We start from the raw sequence: 21,731 nt of genomic DNA, 5'->3' as shown, positions 1-21,731 counted from the left end.
TACACTGTTAAAACATTAAAGAGTTCATAAGGGCAAACGGCAATTTATGAATCCAGAAGCAGCCAGCAATGGTTTGTGCTTTGGGGTGTACCGGGGGCCTTGAAGGGAAGGGTTTTATATGGTGCATGAAGAAGGAAACCTAATTCAATAATTGGTTACAGTGGTGTAGTCACCTTTTTTGGACTATGTATGACAATGGCTATTTCCTGGTTATGTAATCAGAGGTGCTGTTACATGTAATTGCTGCTTCATAGTTGGTTAAGCCTGACTTTTGCTTCTCATCAAGGTAGTAATTTATAAAAAATACATTTGAGTTGTATTTCTGTATTAGGTAGGAACCCAGGGCACTAGAGTCACTTCAGTCTAATTGCCTCCTATTTAGTTATTTTAAAACTCCACAGAGGAACTGGTGTTTTCCTGTGTTTTCCAGATGTATGGCATGCAGGGTCTCAAATCCAACACTACGCCCCCAGTGTTAACTCTTCTAGGGTTACAGTAAAATCCTAAATTTCCAGTTCTTTCCCCACATTCCCAAATGCCAGCTTCCCCTCAGAAGTCAAAAAATTATGAATTATTTGTTTTTATTGTGTTGTCCAAGAAGAAAGAGTATTTTAATGTTTATTATTATTTCACAAAACAGTAATTGTCTTTTAAGAACATTTGTTTTGCTGAAAATGTCAGATCAGAGGAAATCAGAGAATATTTGCTTGATACCCCTTTGTAAAACCAATTTGTGCCTCTCCTTCTTTTATCTTTCCTAGGCATAGACATCTTACAAGGATGTCTTTAGGTTGAGTTTCTTCCGTAGTATTTTACAGGGTGATGTGTCCTCAGCCACTCTCCTGTTTTTTCTGGTCATGGATTCCATAGCTATCTGAGGATGAGCCAGGACACCCACAGAAGCCATGTGTCCTGGAGTGTCTAGTGAATATCATCAGCCCTGGGTCACCTCCTTGCACAGAACAGTCTGAGGTGTGGGGCTGGAGCCTATGGGGACCAGCTTGCTGGATGCCCTGGGGCTGAGAGAGTCTTCTGGTGTACCTTTCACCTGAAAAGCTAACCCCTTGAGACATTAATATTTTCTTTTCCCAACCCCAGTTTTCATTTCTTGGAGACACATTGGTGGCCAACCAATCAGTTGCTGGTTTTAAGGGGAAGGGACAAAAATGATTCCTGTTCTTTGGATTTTATCACACTTGTGAGGGATAATACTATCCCCAAGGACAAGAAAAACCCTCCCCAGTGAGCTGATACAAGAACCTGCAAAGCCATTGGCACTTCAGGCACTCAGTGTGGTGCAGGAATGATGCAGTGGCTCCTGGGAGGGTGGTCTTTGACCACTATGGTGAGCAGGCTGGGTGTGGGAGTGTGTCCCAAGTGATAAGATGGCATGATTTGACACTTGAGTCAGACATGACTGTGTTTCTGTCATCACTGCTCTTCTCTGGGTGTGTCACCTTCAAAGGATTTGTTCACTCATTGCCACTTCGGTTTTTCATTAACAGTAAAATCAATTTTGGCAGTCTACCTTGAAAGATAAAAAATAATTCAAAAGAGGCATGAAAGTGGGGGTTTCAGAAAATAAAAACTACACATATATTTCATTTGTTAAAAATTATTATTTACCTATTTTCTTCCCTAGAGTGAGTGTAGTAAGTTTCTCAGGTCTAGTTTTGGTTTGTTTTTGTTGTTGTTGTTTGTTGTGGTTGTTTGTTTGTTTTAGCAGTTTCAATCTTTTGCACATGCCAGAGAGGGCAGTGGCATGATTATAGCTCATTGCAGCCCTAAGTGACTAGGCTCAAACAATCCTCCTGCCTCAGCCTCCTTAATAAGTACAACTATTGGTATATGGCATCATGCTGGATAATTTTTAAACATTTTTTGTAGAGACAGGTCTCACTATGTTGCCCATGCTGGTCTCAAACTCCTGGCCTAAAGCAATGCTCCCACTTTGGGCTCCCAAAATGGTAGAATTACAGGTGCGAGCCACCACTCACTCTGACCTCATTGTGGTGGCTCTTATTTAGAAATGTGTCTTATTTGGAGGTAATTTTCAATGGAATTTCAGGACTTTGTTTTGGGAATGCCACTCAGGGAAGGAAATAGAAAAAAATCTCTTGCATTTTTGTTGCAGAAAAATTAATATATTTCCACAAGAAAGCACAGTAGAAAAATTGGTGAATTACAAAGATTTACCCAAGCATCAGTTTCCCTCTTGTGCTTGGTGGAGAATTAGTGACAGTGGGTAATTCTGTTCTGTATCCTGTTAGCTGAATGTTGGAGTTTAATGATAAATCCTATGAGATAGGATTTGGCAATTCCTAGAAGTAGTCACACCATTGTTTACAAAATAATTTTTACCATGAAAAGAACAATTAAATGACCCGTTTATTTTCTGAAATGGCTAGATACTTTTGATTTTCCTTTTGAGGTATAAAATTTAAATGTCTTATAATGTCTGTGATATTGTAATAGATACACTCTTTGTTTTTGTCCATGTTTCCTGGCTCTTGGCTGCTGTAAGCCTTGGTATTCGCTAAATGACTAGAGCAATAAGAATTTCTTTTCTTTAAATATTTGGTCTTTTGTTCTTGGTTCTTGAAGGAGCTCCTGAATGGTAAAGGTGAAAGGCAGTCTTTTGTTATTTACAATAAGCCTTTCAAACACACCTTAGCTTATGTTCCTGTGTGGTTTGTTTTGCAAAGCCCCTAGAAACCACTAGATGGGAGGCTTGTTGACAGGGGAAGCAGCCATATGCTTAGAGGGATGGAATTTTCAGTCTCACCCCCAACCTTTGGGCTGAAGGTTAAGTTGACTGAAAATGGCCTATTGTTAAATTAGTTATGCCCATTAAATGAAACTTCAATTTTAAAAAAAAGGACAGGGTTTGGGGAGCTTCCAGACAGCTGAACACCTGGTAGTTTCTGGAAGGTGGTGAGCCTAGCAAGGACTCAAAAGCTCTGCACCCCTTTCCCCATACCTTACTCTATTTATATCTTCATCTGGCTGTGTGTGTATATCTTTTAATATATCTTTCATAATAAACTGGTAAATATAAGTGTTTCCCAGAGTTGTTTACGGTGGTCTAGCAAATAAATCAAATCTACAAAGGGAGGCATGGAACTGTGCATGGAAAAATTCAAACTCTGAAATATTTGAAAGAGGTTTATTCTGAGCAAAATTTGAGGACATGGCCCAGAGTCACTCCCAAGAAGCCTTGAGCAAGTGGACTCGTGGTGGTTGGGTTATAGTTTGGTTTTATACATTTCAGAGAGGCAGGGGTTAAAGGTAAAGTCATAAGTCAGTACATGGGAGGCATACATTTGTTTGGCCCAAAAGGTGGGACATCTTGAGGCAGTGGGGGTGCTTACAGGTTATAGGTGGGTTTAAAGATTCTTTGGCTGAGGTAGTTAGGCTTTATCTAAAAGACCAAAAAGGAGATGCTTAATTTATGATAAAGGTGTGAAGACTCTGGGAGGTCCACACAGGAGAATCTTTCAAGTTAAGATAAGGATCTGCTAGGATGCCTGAGTTAAGATGGGGGGCTTTCTACCTTTTAGGTGATGCTAATGCTATACCAGAGTCAGGTTGGGAAGTAAACCACACTATATTTGGTTAACAAAACCTGCCTAGTGGGATTTTACCATTTGTGAGCATGACTCATCAGGCCACCTTCGGGAAAAATTTTCAGCAAAAGAACAGATCAGAGTTCAGTCCTCAGAACTGTAATTTGAAGCTGATTAGTCAGAGGGTTTGCAGGCCTGGATTTGCAACTGGCATCTGAAGTGGGGACAGTTTTGTAGGACTGAGTCCTCATTCTGTGTGATTTGATGCTATGTCCAGGTAGATAGTGTCACAATTTAACTGTATTTGGAGATATTTAGCTGGTGTCTCCTGAAAAATTGATTGCTTCTTTAGTGGTAGTGTGAAATTGTACGTTTTTTTTTTTTTTTTTGTCAGAGAACTCTCCTTTCCTGATTGATGTGGTGTGAGAGAAGAGAAAAAACACTTGTGGTTTCAGATTTTTTGCCTTCAGAATTTCCTTCCCTTTTATAAACATAAAATCTGAGTTGAAGGGATTTTGCTGGATTCTTGAAACACTGGGTATTTTCTTATTTACAATTAAATGAATAACCCTAACTGAGAAGCAGAGAGATAAGCCCAGTGATTCGAAGCCAAGGCCAGTCTTCAGTTTGCAACAGGAAGTCATTGAGGGCCAAAATATTTCTTCTGGTGAGCCACTCTGGGAGGTGTCCCAGCCTGCTCAGAACATCATGGAAGGAGCCCTTTATCCTGAGAAGCTATAGAGCCCTGGAAATCTGGGGATCCAGAAGAAAGTTTGGTTGGGTTTGGAATGGAAGGAGAGTGTGATGCCTCGTCTATGATAGCAACTGTCATTGTCTTGGGGCTATTATTATACATTGACAAATGAAACAAATTCAGATTTAGGTGGGAAGTGACTTTATTGTAAAGTAGTATTGCAATATGAGAAAAGCACCAAATATAAGATCTATAAGCTTCTGTCACAGTTAGGAGTAAATAAGTTTGGAAGACAGGTGGGAGGGGGAAGGCAGAATGTGTGGTGGCAAAATCAGAAACTGGTTTATTTAGTATTCATGCTCTTCTTAGACGGGGCACAGAGAGGGGTTGTCTGCTGGCTAAGGCTGAGGGGGCACCAATTTCAGGGACCTGGCAGAAAGAGAGTAACTTAAGCCGTATTGCCTTATCAAGTATTCTGTTCAAACCAGTGAAAGCAGAATTGTTTATCTAATTGTTTATGAGACAAAAATGGAAATTTGTAGAGTCTGTGTCTGGCTTTATGGTAGGTAAAAGAGGGAGCATCATTTAAGTCATAATGCGAAAGGTGTTTTTTGGGGTTTTTTTGTTTTGTTTTGTTTTGGTTTGTTTTTTTTGCAGTGAGGTGCTCTCGATGAACAAAAAGTTGGGGGTTTCTTTAATGACAGCTATGTGCCAGGTATACTTTCCAGCCCCGTCTTACCCCACCCCTTTCCCTTGCCCTACACTTTTCCAGTTTTCCATTCGGAAGTGTAGCAATTTTAATAAATTTGTAAATGTATTTAAAGTGTTTTACTGAGTTCTGTGAGTAGTTACGTCAAATTATTGAATGTGAGAAGGGGATTATGAGAACCCCTGGTTTACAGGCAGTTGTTCAGAAGTATAGATGGGCCCTCAGGGCTTGTAAATGGTGTCTTAAGTGTGAGCACTGATGTGGTACCAGGCCCTGAAGCTGTGGGTTCTGTGCTATCTCCGGATGGTGTCAGGATTGAATTGCTGGCTCACCCATTAGTGTTAGAGAATTGATTGGTGCTCAGCAAATGCCAAAAATTTTGGTGTTAGAAGCGTTGTCAGAATAATGACATCATAAGTCAAAACCTTCAACTGACTCCTAGTGAGTGATCACTGGTGCAAATTGAGAAACTGGAAGAGGGAGCATTTCCATCCTGTGAGGAGGGGCAGTAGGATGTGTGGAGCTCCCAGAATTAAATGTCCCAGCTTCTCAGGTTTCTCTCACTCACTACCTAATAGTGAGCCACACTAGGCTGTATCTCCACAGTAGGAGTGGTTCTCAACTTGAGAATGTGTTCAACCTAGTGAACATAGGGTTCCTTGTGATTTGTGGATAAAACGGGCTGAGCTGTTTCCCTTTTGTTTCCCTTATAAAATCTTGCTACCATATAATTCCAGTTTTCCCAAGTATTTGTGTATTTTATTCCATGATTTGAGTTTAAGATTCTTATTTTCTTGCCAGAAAATCAGAGTGGATTGAGTGATGGGATCTGAAGAAGTAAAGAGTATTCTTAAAATAAATAGTTTCATGCAGAATTTAAGTAATAAAACTATGACCATCCAGGTACAGAAACAGCCTCAGGCAGCTGTGGTGTGCCCCCTGATCTCACCTCCCTTTTGCACCCAGAGGCAGCTGCCATCCTGAATTCTTTTTATGATTCTTTTTAGCTTAAATGTCTATCATGAAGCAGAGGATGGCTCAGTTTTGCCTCTTTGAGGTCTCATAATTTAATGTTACCTTTAATATTCTTTTAATATTATGCTTCAAAGGTTTTTCTGTGGCTTCTGTGTCTCAGTTTGTGGCACACATACTGCTGTCTGAGGCTGTGGCTCACCCAATTTGCTCACACATTCCACTGTTAATGGGAATTTGTTTCAAGTTCAGTTTTTGATGTTGTAGACAAGGCCATTTTTGGTTTTGTCCCCCTGGTATTAACACTTTGTAAATTTTTGAACCTAAAGGAAGAAACCGAGGCACAAAATATAATTTTGAAGAGTTTACCTGAGCCAGAGTAAGTACAGACCAAAGTAACCTTGGCTGTGAGATCCTTTTGGTACTTGTTGTAAGCAGGTTTCTAAAGGCAAAAGGGGGGATATGGAGTGGGAAAATGCAAACTTGTTTGTCAGGAATTCTTATTTATTTACACAAACATTGATCAGTGATTGGCTGTAAGTTGTTGAAGTATGCAGTGAGTTATGATGTTCAGCATGTGGCACTTTAGGTTAATTTATAGGTACTTGTGTCATTCTAGAGGACACACAGAGCAAGCAGTTTCTAGAGATGATTAATTAGCTTAATACTCAAGGTGGGGAGTGGAACATGACTGCCGCCTCATTTCTGTGCTTCTCTGAGCCTGATGATTTAGAGGAGGCTTGCATTTTTTAGACAAAAAGTTTCTTTTCTTTCATATTTCTCCCTTTTAATCAAAATATTTCACTTCAGAAGCTCTGTGGCTCAAAGTCTCTGTCTTGAGTTGTCCCTCATCACCAGGTATTCTCATCCTTAGAGAGTCCTGTCCCACACGGGGAAAGGGGGAAGAGGATGTAGCCTAGTGAGATATTTTAAGAGAACCCAAAACCAAAATTGAAATGGCATCACAGAGTGCCAAGAATGAGACTTCAGTCCAGTCATTGATTTATATAGCTGCTGTTGCTTGTTTTATTATCTGTAATCTTTGGAATACCATGATTTTGGTTTTGTTGGAAGAAGTAAAACCATGAGATACATAGCATTAATAATTTGAATAGTAGAATTTAATGCTCATAAGGATAATCAAAAGAGGATTTGTATGCCAGAACAACAAAAACCTATTCCATTGGGAGCCAATTATAAACATCAGGAAGAAAATTAAATCTAGGTTCTTTCTTAGAGACTTGTCTCTAAAAGTGTCATCTTTTATGATTTCTCCTAGATTAGTTTTTATTTCATGAGAACTATTTATGTATACATGATAGGCATTTGTCACTGTACATTTGTCTCCTTGCTCATGTAGTATATAATCTAAAACAATGTGATGTCTAATAAACCTCTGCCAGCAAATCAGTTGCTTTTTGTTGATGTGTGATAGAGGTAGCACTTTGACCTACCAGCAATTTTTCCTAAGGTTATAGGAAGATGTCTATTTATGTGTTCATGGTAAGTGGCACCCTGTTAGGGCAAAAGCACTCTAAATTGCATGTAGCTATCTTCTTGATGGACAGGCAAGCAATTGATAGTTTTCCCCAAAATAGAATCTCCATCTAAAATAGATAGGTGATCATTCCTAGAGAAAAATTTGAGGTAAATAGTCAAGTGTTGGGTTTTGTCAGAGCCATTTTTAGATGGAGGGGTGAGAAAATGTTATAAGAGATATTGACCTTCAATTTATCATCCCAGAGACTGATCAGCAATACCTGATATGGTTTCTACCACCAGGGGTAGAAGGAATGTACTTTGATGGTGTTTTCAATAAATATAATTTCTAGGCTGAAGTTGTCATAATTAAGAATATCACCTTTAAGGAGATCTTGTTTATGTGCTACTTAATGCAGGTGCATGGGCTTTTATGTTGTTATTTTGAAGGGAGAAAGCTAATGTTTTCCAAAGGGGGTAGAACATTTTTTTTTTTTTTGACACAGAGTCTCACTCTGTTGCCTGGGCTAGAATGCCCTGGCATCAGCCTAGCTCACAGCAAGCTCAAACTCCTGGGCTTAAGCAATCCTTCTGCCTCACCCTCCTTAGTAGCTGGGACTATAGGTGTGCTTCACCACGTCTGGGTAATTTTTTCTATTTTTGGTAGAGACGGGGTCTGAAACTCCTGACTTCAAGCAATCCTTCTGCCTCAGCCTCCCAGAGTGGTAGTATTATAGGCATGAGCCACCATGCCTTGCCTAGAACATATATTAAATATACCAATAGGAGAGCATTAGTCCCGAGAAGGTTAAAAGTTTCTGTAAACTTTGTTAGTTGATGTTGTAGTACCTCATTTATATATTCCATTGGTCTGGAGGACTGAGGGTAGTGTCCACAATAGAAATGCTGAGAAATTGATCACATGTTACAAATAGACTGAGTTATTTGACCAGTGAAAGGAGTTTCTCAGTCTCTGTGAAGCTCAGAAGGAAATCCCCAAGAAGGAATAAGAAAAGAGTAGATGGTCATAGTTAAACAAAAATTGAATTAAGAAATTTGGTCATTTTCTTTCTTTCTTTTTTCTTTTCTTTTTTTTTTTAATAGTTTCCTGAAAAAGTGAAGCAAATACTTTTATTATCTCCAATTAATACTTCATGAAAATCTTGTTGAAACAAGAAAGTCAAATTTTACCCTTGAATTTCTGTATTATTAATATGAAAGCTAATTTTAATAAAACCTTATAAAAAATGTATCCAATTTCAATCAGTTTTGGCCACACAAGATAAGATTTGTATATACCTTTTATAATCTCTTGTATTTCGATTCTCTTTTTTCTTTTTTTTTTTTTTTTTTTTTGAGACAGAGTCTCACTTTGTTGCCCGGGCTAGAGTGAGTGCCGTGGCGTCAGCCTAGCTCACAGCAATCTCAGACTCCTGGGCTTAAGCGATCCTACTGCCTCAGCCTCCCGAGTAGCTGGGACTACAGGCATGAGCCACCATGCCCGGCTAATTTTTTTGTATATATATTTTTAGTTGGCCAGATAATTTCTTTCTATTTTTAGTAGAGACGGGGTCTCACTCTTGCTCAGGCTGGTCTCGAACTCCTGACCTCGAGCGATCCACCCGCCTCGGCCTCCCAGAGCTAGGATTACAGGCGTGAGCCACCGCGCCCGGCTCGATTCTCTTTTTTCTCTAACTTTCTGTATCCACTCTATCTCTTTCATTTTTTTCTTTTATTCTTTCAATTGAATTCAACCTTTAAATAAATTCTAAACTAGGAAAAGTTACTTTTTTTAACCAGAAATCACATCCTTCTGTATATTTCAATAACCTTTTGCACACACAAAAACATACATCTTATTTAATTTATACACACTGCATGTGGAATTGTTTCTCTTTTCTCTAGTTTTAGTTACCATGTGTTAGTAAGAATTTTAAGTCTTAATAACTTTAATTCATAGTGAAAACATAAGATGTAGGGAAGTTTAACAGTGGCTCACCTACTAATAATTTCTGAATATGCATTTTATAATGTTTAGAAGAATACCCTTTGTAATGGAATAATTTTTCAATGTAGAAAAGAACATATTTCCTAACATCTAAATACATTTTATCTGTGAAATAAGAAACCAAATGTATATAATCTTAAACTCATATTTAATAATTAATGTCTTACCATTATATCTTATTTGGAAATGATCTATATATTCAATGAATATTCATCATTTAATTTACCATTGCAAAACTTTAAGAGTATAGTTACCAAAAATATTTGAAAACCATTTTTAAATAAACATATTATGAAACAATTATTATTATAGGTTTATGTATTAACTTCCATTCCATTTATGTCTGCTTTATTCATTGTTAACAATTATGTTTGTAAAATTTCATGAGACATAAGAAAAATCTAGCCATCATCTCAGGTTAAACTTTTTATTATAACAATTTTTATACTAGTCTGTTAGGCAAATATTATAAAAGCAATAACCTTAAAGTTAAGTAAATGAATATTTTGCTGATATATCAGAAGACATGATTGTTTTTATTAAAGTAAACATATTAAACTAGTCACATTCACCAAAATATTTACTCAAGTCATGTGAAATTGGAAAATATTTGTTCTTATTTATTTAATTATGAGCACTCATTCATTTTTAGGTTAATTAGGTACCATGTAGACAATATAAAAACACATGTATATATGTATGCATACATGTAGACACAATATATAACTTACATATGTACACATCCATGCATGTAAAAGAAGAGAATGTGGAGTTAAATATCAAAGAGAGTAGAACTTTAGACCATGGAGGAGGGTGATGGGACACAGTGAATGATTTGACAGGAGGCAGAACTCAGGTAGTGATGCCAATAATGGGGAGTGGCACCTGCATGAACTTGAACAAGTCATTTCCTTTCCAGGCCTATTGTACACATTAAAGTGTGAGAGGTATCTTTTACTTAAGCATGACTTTTCTATCTGACATATATATACAACTTATCCTGCATGATGTAATGTAGAACTTAAAAATGTAAATGTCTGTTTTGGTGCCTTGAATTTTATACTGTATTATCCAGAAAACTATAGTACCTACACTGGATTTGTTGATATTATTGTCAGTTTCATTCCTCAGAGTTACGGTATACATTACAGTATATTTTTGTGTTAAAAATTGTCTTTGGTTCTCCTGGAGAGAGTTAGAACCCATTATATTAAGTGAAGTATCCCAAGAATGGAAAAACAAGCATCAAATATACTCACCAGAAAATTGGTTTCCCTGGTCATCACCTAAATGCACATTGGGGAATGATACCAATTGGATATCAGACTGAGGCAGGGGGGGATGGGAGGAGGGGATGGGTATATGCCTACATGATGAGTGCGTTGCACACCATCTGGGGAATGGTCATGCTTGAAGGTGCTGGCTTGGGAAGGTGGGAGGTGGGGGGAGGGGATGGAGGTATGACTACATGGTGAGTGCCAGGTGAACTGTCTGGGGAATGGACACGCTTGAAGCTCTGACTGAGAGGGATGGGTGGGACATGGGCAATATATATAACCTGAACTTTTGTACCCCCATAATAAGCTGAAATGGAAAACAAAAAAAAGATAATACACCAAACATCTAATAAATATTTAAAAAGGAAAAAACATTGTCTCTTGGAACAATTCCAGTCACTCATATAATTAAGAAAATGTTATCTTCCCTCTTTCATTTCACCTGGAGCCAAATTAAGAACTCTTCCCATAGTCACTTTGAAAATATGTGTTTTTCTTTCAGGGACTGTTGACATTCAGGGATGTGACCATAGAATTTTCTCCAGAAGAGTGGGCATGCCTGGGCACTGTGCAGCGGAATTTGTATAGAGATGTGATGTTAGAGAACTACAGAAACCTGGTCTCCCTCGGTGAGGATAACTTCAATACACAATTTCTATTCCACACTAAGGATTTCATATCCTTCCTTAGTAGGAAGTTTTCTGGGAGTTTCTGCTTTATATGAATTAATTTTAGATCTTTGTTTCCAAGGAAATCTTGGGGATTTGTTTTATAGAAAAAATCTTCAAGATGTTTTACCTTGACTTTAATCTTACCCATTCTTGAGCTGATCTGTATCCTTCATTCTAGATTCTAGATGGTAATTTCAGAAATTTAGTGGCATAAAATATTATCTACACCATAAAACTAAATTTCCAGAGTCAGTTTTTGATTCACTAGTGCTGGGTAATAGAGATAACAACCCACACATTTTCTTTTATTTTATTTTACTTTTGTTTTATTTTGCTTTTGTGACAGAGTCTTGCTCTGTCACCCTGGCTAGAATGCAGTGGTGTCAACATAGCTTACTGCAACCTCAAACTCTTGGGATCAAGCGATCCCCTTGCTTAACCCTCACTAGTTGTTGCTGGGACTGTAGGTGTGTGCTACCATGCCTGGCTAATTTTTTTGATTTTAGTAGGGATGGGGTCCTGCTCTTGCTCAGGCTGGTCTCAAATTCCTGACCTCAATCGATTGTCTTACGTTGGCCTCACAGAGTGCTAAGATTACAGGTGTGAGCCAACACACCTGACCAAGACACACAAATTTCATATATTTCCTAAATATTCTGAAGTTTCCATCAGGAAATGGTACTTTTTGATTAATTTTCTAAAATCTTATATAATGTTCTTTCTTTTCTTTCTTTTTTTTTCTTTTCTTTCTTTTTTTTTTTTTTTTTGAGACAGAGTCTGGCTCTGTTGCCTGGGCTAGAGTGAGTGCCATGGTGTCAGCCTAGCTCACAGCAACCTCAAACCCCTGGGCTTAAGTGATCCTACTGCCTCAACCTCCCAAGTAGCTGGGACTACAGGCATGCACCACCATGCCCGGTTAATTTTTTCTATATATATTTTTAGTTGGCCAGATAATTTCTATTTTTTAGTAGAGACAGGGTCTCGCTCTTGCTCAGCCTGGTCTTGAACTCCTGACCTCAAGCAATCCACCCGCCTCGGCCACCCAGAGTGCTAGGATTACAGGCATGAGCCACCGCGGCCGGCCATGTTCTCTCTTTTCTACTGAGCACAATACTAGGTTGGTAATTGAAGAATCTGAGTAAGGGTGATACCATTTTTTTTCTCTCATAAAACAGGTCTTGCTGTCTTTAAGCCAGACCTGATCACCTGTCTGGAGCAAAGGAAAGGGCTCTGGAATGTGAAGAGATGTGAAACTGTAGCAGAACACCCAGGTAGGTGGGAGTGAATGAAGCAGATGACACAGGTGAGAGAGGTCAAGGAGAAAGCCAGACTTTAAATTGTGGTTTGGGCAGTTCTGCTCCAATGGAAATGGTTTCTGAGAAGCCTTGTTTCTTTCTCTTAATCTCACATATGGGCATCTCTGGCCTTTGTTCTTATGTTATCTAAGGACTTGACTTAGTGATCTTCTGTGATCTTCCGTGATCTTCCTTGACATTTACAGTGAGAGTCAGAGTCCTTTTCATGGCTAACAGGGGACCACAGGATGTGACTGCTCTTCCATTGCTTTTCAAGAGATGGGAATATCACTGTATTTCTGAGGAAATCAATGAATGATAAATGATTTTTTAATTTCCGTTTTTGCATCATATCTAAAAGGTCTTAGTGTAGTGGTGGTATTGGTATTTGGTTCAGAAATCCCAGAACACCACAAGCAAATGTTGTATTTTCTGGTTCATTGTTTCCTATCCTATGGAAGTGTTAAATGCAATTCTACAGAAATTCATACTCAGTAATATTATCAGAACACTAAGTTATCTCCCTAAATATAATAAAATCTAATGTTACTTTACTTCTAAATTCTGTTTTAGTGTGGACTGTGATTAATAATAAACTTGACACACCCAAATTCCTCAACTTTAATATAGTTTAATATATCTACTCCCTACATTTCTTAAATATTCTATGTCATTGGGCACCTTAGATTATTGTTCAGCCTATATTTAACTTCTGCATTTTACCTTTTTTTTCAATTTTAAATAATCTTAACCATCTTCTTTATTTCTCAATAACTATCATTTTATAATTTCCTGTTGTTTAGTATGAAGCTTACTGGGACTGTGTCATTCATATATGTGTATACACATTTATATATATGTATATATACTTTCTTTACAAATAAAAGTTGTATAATGGCCGGGTGCGATGGCTTATGCCTGTAATCCTAGCACTCTGGGAGGCCGAGGCAGGCCGATTGAGCTCAGGAGTTCGAGACCGGCCTGAGCAAGAGTGAGACCCTGTCTCTACTAAAAAATAGAAATTATCTGGCCAACTAAAATATATATAGAAAAAATTAGCCGGGCATGGTGGCACATGACTGTAGTTCCAGCTACCCGGGAGGCTGAGGCAGTAGGATCGCTTAAGCCCAGAAGTTTGAGGTTGCTGTGTGCTAGGTGGATGCCATGGCACTCACTCTAGCCTGGGCAACAAAGTGAGACTCTGTCTCAAAAAAGAAAAAAAAAAAACATGTCGTATAACTATATAATCATTGTATACAATATAATGACTTGATATGTGTCCATTGTGAAATGATTGGTACATTCAAGTTAATGAACATATTTAACACTTCACAGTTACCTTTTGTTGGTAGTCAGAACACTTAAGGTCTGCTGTCATAGCAGATTTTTAAGATAAAAACCATTATTATTAGCTATAGTCACAATACTATACATTAGGTCCACAAAACTTATTCATCATATTATATAAATGAATGTACCTTTTGAACAACATCTCCTCATTTTTCCCACCTCAGACCCTAGCAACCACCTTTGCACCTTTTGCTTCTATCAGTATAACCTTTTTAGATTCCCCATATAGGGGAGATCATGCAATATTTTTCTTTCTGTACCTGACTTATTTCAGCTAGTGTAATGCCCTCCCTGTCCATCTATGTTGTTGAAATGGTTGAATATTTTTATAACCAAATAATAATCTATTGTATATATATACCACATTTTTTTGTCCATTCAGCATTCACAAACATTTAAGTTATTTTCATTTATTGGCATCTTTGAATAATTCTGCAATGAACTTGGGAATGCATGTATTTATTTGAGATGCTGATTTTATTTCCTTTGATTATATACACAGAAGAGGGATTGGTAAATTGTATGGTAATTCTATTGTTTTTTTTTTTTATTTTTTAAAGATCCTACACAGTTGCTTTAAAGATGAATGTATCAATTTACAACTCACCAACAGTGATTTCTTTTTCTTCACAGCATTGTCAAAACTTTTCTTTTTTATATTAGCCATCCTAACAAATATGAGTGAAGTGATATCTCATCATGATTTTGATTTGTAATTCCCTGACAACTGGTGATGTTGAGCACCTTTTCATATACATGTGGGCCACTTGTATGTCTTCATTGGGAAAATATCAGTTCAGTCTTAGGCCTATTTTTCAACCAATTATTACGGTCATTATTATTATTATTGTTGCCTTTGATTTATGTTTCTTATATAATTTGGATATTAACATCTTATCAGACACATGGTTTACAAATGTTTTCTCCCATCCTATAAATATTTTATTGTTTGCTGTGCAAAAGCATTTTAATTTGATGGAGTCCAACTTATTTATCTTTCTTTTTCTTTTTATACTTTTGGTGCCATTTTCAAGAAATCCATTACCAATATCAATATCAAGAAGGTTTTTCATATATTTTCTTTTCAGATTCTCAAGGATTCATATCTTATGCAAGTCTTTATTTTATTTTGTGTTAATTTGGGAGGCATGGTGTAAGATAAATGGTCCAGTTTTATTCTTCTGATTGTGGATACCCAGTTTTTCTATCACCCATTATTGGAGAGACTATACTTTCTGCATTGTATATTCTTGTTGTGTCTGTCAAAGGTTAGTTGACCTTGTAAGCATGGGTTGATTTCTGGGCTCTCTATTCTGTTCCACTGATGTTGTGTCATTTTTAATATATATACCATTCTGTTTTTATTGCTATAGTTTCGGAATATAGTTCAACATCAGAAAACATGATGCTTTCAGCTTTGTTTTTCCTCAGGATTACTTCAGCTATTCAAAGTCTATTCTAGTTTGGCCAGGCATGGTGGCTCATGGCTGTAATCCTATCACTGATGGAGGCTGAGTTGAGAGATTGCTTGAGGTCAGGATTTCCAGACCAGGCTGAGCAAGAGTTAGATCCCATCTCTACTAAAAATAGAATAGATTATCTGGATGACTGAAAATATTAATGGAAAAAAAATAGCCAGGCATAGTGGTGCATGCCTATAGACCCAGCTACTCAGGAGATTGAGGCAGGAGGATTGCTTGAGCCCAGGAGTTTGAGGATGCTGTGAGATGGGCTAACGCCATGGCACTCTAGCCTGGGCAACAGAGCATGACTGTTTCTAGATAAAAAAAAAAAAGAAGAAGAAGAAAAGAAAACAAAGTCTATTGAAGTTCCATGAAAATGTTAATATTGTGTTTTTTATATTTATAGAAAATGCCATTAAAATTTTGATAGGGAGTTGATTGAATCTATAGAACACATTGAATTATATGGCACTTTAAAAGTATTTATTCTTGGAACCCCTAAATATGGGATATTTTTACATTTATTGGTGTCCTTTTCAATTTCTCTCATCAATATCTTATATTCTTTCAGTGTAAAGCTTTTTCATCCTGATAAAATGTATTGCTAAAAATTAATGTTTTGCTATTATTTTACATGGGATTGTTTTCTTTTATTATTTGTTGTTAATGTATGGAGTCACTGATATTTATATGTTAATTTAATATTTTGTTCACTTGTACTTCATCCGAGTGCATATTTTAATTTAAACAGTTTTCTATGTACTATGTATAGTTTTCTGTATATAAGATCATGTCATCTGCAAACAGTGACAATTTTAAATACTTCTGCCTAGGATTTCCAATACTGTCTTAAAATAGAGCCATTGAAAGTGGGTATAATATAAACTTGCATTGTTATCTGCACATTTGAAGGAACACACACCTCTTCTAGTTTTTAATATGCCAGTTTCAGCAGGTAAAGATCTTCATTTTGGGGTACCAGGCTTATGGGGTCTCCTGGGTTTGCAGATCAGAGGGGTTGTAACTGGGTTACAAGTCTGCACCTGGGTATGCAGTTAGGTCTGCCTCTAGTGTGGGCCTGTTACCAGGGGCTTGGCTAGTTGTGAATTCTGTCTTATTCATAAGCAGGCTGGATTGCCTTCATGACTTTGATCTGTAGGGCAGGGACCTGCAGTTGGGTATGCCTAGGGTGGACCTGACATCAGGTGTATGAATGAGTGTGGCTCCCACTCAGAATTTTCTCCATTTCACTGCAAAAGTCCTTGGGTGGGCAGAACTGGGCAATAACTGTGTCTAAGAGGGCTGCAACCAGGTCACAGAACTGCATCAGAGACCACAGTGAGTACCAAGTTGTGCAGGCTTGTCTCCATGGCCACAAGTGGGCATCTCTCCCCAGTTCTCTTGATAGGCAAGAGTACCACCAGACCATGGCTGGGAGAGATTGGAGATGCCTACATGGTCATTTCATAATTCTCAGTGGGACCAAGTTGACTGGGCCATTTCCTTGTCTGTAGCCAAGAACAGGGGTCCTCAAGTTTCCCACCTGAATCAGGGCCTGTCTTTTTAAAATTACCTTCCTTGTTCTATGGCTTTAGCAGCTTTGGAATCCTCCTCCCTGGATCCCAAAGCTCTCATAAAAGCACATTTTTTAAGATAGAGTCTCACTATATCACCCAGGCTAGTTTTATTTTTTTATTTTATTTTATTTTTTTTTTGAGACGGAGTCTCACTTTGTCGCCCGGGCTAGAGTGAGTGCCGTGGCGTCAGCCTAGCTCACAGCAACCTCAAACTCCTGGGCTTAAGCGATCCTACTGCCTCAGCATCCCGAGTAGCTGGGACTACAGGCATGCGCCACCATGCCCGGCTAATTTTTTTCTATATAGATTTTTAGTTGTCCAAATCATTTCTTTCTATTTTTGGTAGAGACGGGGTCTCACTCTTGCTCAGGCTGGTCTTGAACTCCTGACCTCGAGCAATCCACCTGCCTTGGCCTCCCAGAGTGCTAGGATTACAGGCGTGAGCCACCGCGCCCGGCCCCAGGCTAGTTTTAAACTGCTAGACTGGAGTGGTCTTACCTCAACCTCTTAGTAGCTAAGAGTACCAGCATGAGCCACTGTGCTGGGCTGTCATAACGGCACTTTTTTCCATGTATGGCTGCAAAATGTTTGTTGCTGTGGGGATATTAAACAAGCAGGGGACTTCATATTCCACCATCTTGCTAATTTCACATTCTGTATGTATTTTCACTTTCTGTTTTGTTCTATATTAAAGTTTTTGTAATTTTAGATTCAAATATTCAGAACAACATGCTAGGATTTCACATCATGCAAGAAGTAAGTTAGATAATTAGTAGGCATCCCATATTTACTAAAATTTTCACTTGAAAATTTAAGTTTACTATAGGCAAAAGGAAGTCATTAGAATTGTCATCCACTTTACTTAATTTTTCAGTTCTTAGTGGCTCCCTCTGGTATTTTTCCTAAGTGTATAAGTGAGTTCTCTGCTAGATAATAATCTTTAGTCCTAGGGATCAATAATCCTTTCCTACTTGGAGAGTTGTTATCTATTATTGACAAACTTTATACCCTAAATCTAGTAGTTACAAAAGGTATGGTTGGAGAATATAGGTGAGTCAAAAGAAAATTTAAACTACCGTGTTTGGCACCTTTCAGTCTTACATCTTTGAGAAGACTTTCCTAACTGTAACCTACTCTATTCTATTTTCTAAACTTCTATTGTAATTATAGTTCAACCTCAGAAAGGTGAACATTTACATGTTCTCCAATTATCTTATCTATAGTATGTCTTGTAACTGGATAAAACAAGTAAGAATCAGATCTTATATTTAAAAATATTTCCAACTTTGATTAAGGACTCAATTAATAATTGTTTGTATATAAAGTCAAGGAAGTAGACTTTTATAAAAGATTGTAAAACATACACATACAGGGTTCAGTAATCAAGTATGGATGTACGCAGAAAAGATCATTTTATCCTTTCTGAAAAACAGTTAAAGATAAAATTCATTTTTATCCTTTCCATTTATTCTTGGCAAATAATGCCACCCAGTTATTTTTCTTTCACATTTTCATGAGTGCTTCATTTTTAAAAGGAATTGGTAAGCAGCTTCTCAAAATAATGACATAAGTAAGAATTTTAAGTCATAGTGCAAATCCCACAAGCTTTCTCTCAACTACACTCCTTAGATTTAAGAAAACAAAACTTATGATAATTTACAAACCAAAACAATAGGAAGACAATCCTTTGGGTAAATTGATTCCTCTATTGTCGAGCATACTATAGAAGTAAAAATAGCATGGACTCTGGGTTCCAATTCTGATTTGCCACTTAATAATTGTGACATCCTCAACAAGTTCTCTACACTTGTTTTATTCCTTATCTATAAAATGGGGAAAATATACATTTTGTAGGGTTTTTAGAAAGATCAAAGGAGAAAATGCACATAAAGCACCTAGCACATGGAAGTTACTTAAAATTAGTTTCCTGTTCTTTTCTCATTGGACACTGTTCTTTCTCTTCTCTTCTTCCTTTCTAAATCGAATTCAAAAAAGTATGCCTCTCATTTCCCCCCACTAGTTTTCATTCTATCTCCCTGTATTTTTCTCATCACTCTCTAAGTGTACCTTGTTCTTTTCCTCCCTATCTTTTAAACTGTCTTCCAAGCTGTTTACAGCACCGATAAGGAATTATTTTTAACTAACCTTACTGACTTCATTTAACCTATTCAATAAAATCTCTGGCCCAAAGATCAAAGGAATCTGCAGAATAAATAAGGCAAACTGGAAGAAGTATACTCCATAATTGGGTTAAGTTCTCGGTCAAGGCAATACTCCTTATTTACTCTTCCCATGTACAATCCAAAACTCCTCCCCATGGGCCTCTATATCAACCTCAAGATAATTATACTCTTGCCTCAAAATAAAACAAAATCCTCTACCTTTGTACCCTAAACATCCCAGTTGTATCTAAGTTGGATGAAAGTATCATGTTGTGTCTTGAATCACTTTATATATATTTAATCATTTCACAGTAATCCAAGTTGAAAAAGTCACTTTGGTTTCTCATAAATGAATATGGAAGTGCTGAGGAAAGCAAAAAGAACTATATTCTCATTAATGAACATGCTGCGTTAGGTTTTCTTGATATGTTTTTATCAAGAGAAGCTAGTAGGCAAGAAAATGAAATATAGAGAACAATAGGAAAAAATTTTGACTTCACATGTTTTCTCCATTGGGCTTCAGCTCTGACTTTGCTGGGAGTGGAGATGGATGCCATCAGAGCACAAAAATGAGCATAACATTCTTAACAATGTGCCTCTCTTAATTTTTAGATTTCTGCCATGTCCACTGCCAACAAATTTTTTACCCTCCAGTGCACCTTTGATACTATACAGCTCTATTTCTCAAGTAGCAAGTATGTTATCCAAGTTCAGAGATACAATTGAGGAATTAACAAGAAATCTATATTTCCTCAGTAAATCAGAAACTGCTAATTAGTCTCTAGAGCCTATGAAAAGACACCAAAGTGTTATTACTCAGTCACCAATCTAAAGAGAGAACTTTGAGTCAACGTATAAATGAAACTAATTATGTAAAAATATTTATAAATATTTATACAGTTACATACTTACACATAAGTACTTACACAGACTGAGGAAAAAATGTAAGAACATTAAATCAAAAGGACTCACTGAAGAATAAACAGAATTTTCTGTGATCTTGAAGAAATTAACAGCTTATTGTTTAGGGAAGATCCCTCAAAATCTAGCCATTAGAAACCATATTGTGTAATTGTGTACAAGCAACATGTAGATTCTCCCCCCACCCCAATTCCCTAGTTACCAAGAGAGGAATCTTAAAGTAGATTGGAACTTAAAGGTCTCTATGCAGTAGCAATTTATGTTCCTCAAGTAGAAGATTCAATCTAAATCCCCAATTGACAAAATATGTACATTCCATATAATGATTTTATAAAGTTCTGATTTTGTTACCAGAAGTATTACTGCCCCTTCAGAGGACTCTATTTTAAGCACAAAATAAGAACTGGGCATATATATAGTGAAACTCGTATATAAATAATATTATACAGATTTGACATGGCCTCTTTTAAAAATACTTAAGAAACCTTTCACTAACTACAATTTGAATGTGGCTTTTGTGACAAAAGAAACGCACAACATCTGAATATTGCTGGTAATCTCCACAAACCCCCTTAATTATGTTTTCTTATGAATTGAGTTTAAAGCTCTTGCCCTCAGAGAGGCTTTCAGTTTTGATACCTTTTAAAAAAAAACACCATTTTTCAGGAATTATGCTCTTTCAGTCAACAGGGACTTTTAAAGACTATTCCAACCAGGAGGAAAGAGTGAATTATTATTTCTATCCAAAGGCACTTGGTTAGCAACTCTCAGCTGCACATTTTCTTATTCCCCAGGGGCATATCTAGTGTGCCTTAAAGAACATAGGACAATCAATAACCAGAGTGGTTACAATTATAAGGCACTCTTGTGCATGATTATTGACCAGCTGCCTTCCTGTGGATCACTGGACACAGACAGTGGAGGGGTCAAAGGAGCTAATATGTCATACTGGCAGAACAGCAAGCACCTTCCTTTTCTGGTCACCACAGTTTGCTCACTAGATGTTCATTGTAGGACCAGCAGGGTCAATATAGGTAATAGAGTAATAATAAAGAAAACTATCTCGGGCTAGGGCACTGAAAGCTACCCCATGCTACACACTCCACATTTAACACTCATTCTGCAAATAACAGATGCCATGGAAATAATTCTTACCTCTGGGAAGATGGGAATCCTTAAAAAAAATTAAATGTGATTAATAATAATAAAGGATGCTTTTTGTATGTAAACCAAAGCCTAGATATTTTGTTGTATGATATTTCCTACATGAAGAACAAGAGAAAACAAAATATGTTAGAGAATTTCTTCTCCCTACTGAAAATGGGAACTTACAAAAAGGGAGTTTGTTCATATGCTGAATTTAGCCATTCCTGTGCCAAAGGAGTCTGGAGAGTAACATTTGATCCCCAAGAAGTGCTGTGCAAGAGACTACTTAACTGGAACACACATTTCCTGCTGATAGTTCTATGAGAGAACTTATCCTTACACTTCTACACTTCTATTTGGTCACCATATTAGGTAAGAAAAAAGTAAGCTGGGGGTTGGGGAAGAAAAGAGAAAAGAAAAAATAAAGAGGTAGAAAGAGAC

At 37.3% G+C, this 21,731-nt stretch overlaps 1 protein-coding gene across 2 annotated transcripts in view; it reads left to right on the top strand.

The window, feature by feature from the left end:
* LOC123649336 (zinc finger protein 726-like) overlaps nt 1–21,731 on the top strand; it is a 42,188-nt gene that overhangs the window by 549 nt on the left and 19,908 nt on the right. For both annotated transcript variants that reach the window (XM_045567419.1, XM_045567420.1), the window contains exons 2-3: nt 11,208–11,334; nt 12,552–12,647. In XM_045567419.1, the coding sequence (XP_045423375.1) occupies nt 11,208–11,334; nt 12,552–12,647 (223 nt within the window). The remainder of the gene's footprint in view (nt 1–11,207; nt 11,335–12,551; nt 12,648–21,731) is intronic.

Source organism: Lemur catta, chromosome 13 (assembly GCF_020740605.2).
Source record: "Lemur catta isolate mLemCat1 chromosome 13, mLemCat1.pri, whole genome shotgun sequence".
In the NCBI taxonomy this organism is placed as follows: Eukaryota; Metazoa; Chordata; class Mammalia; order Primates; family Lemuridae; genus Lemur; species Lemur catta.
Note: the sequence above shows the minus strand (reverse complement) of the source record. Positions and strands in the feature narration are given on the sequence as shown.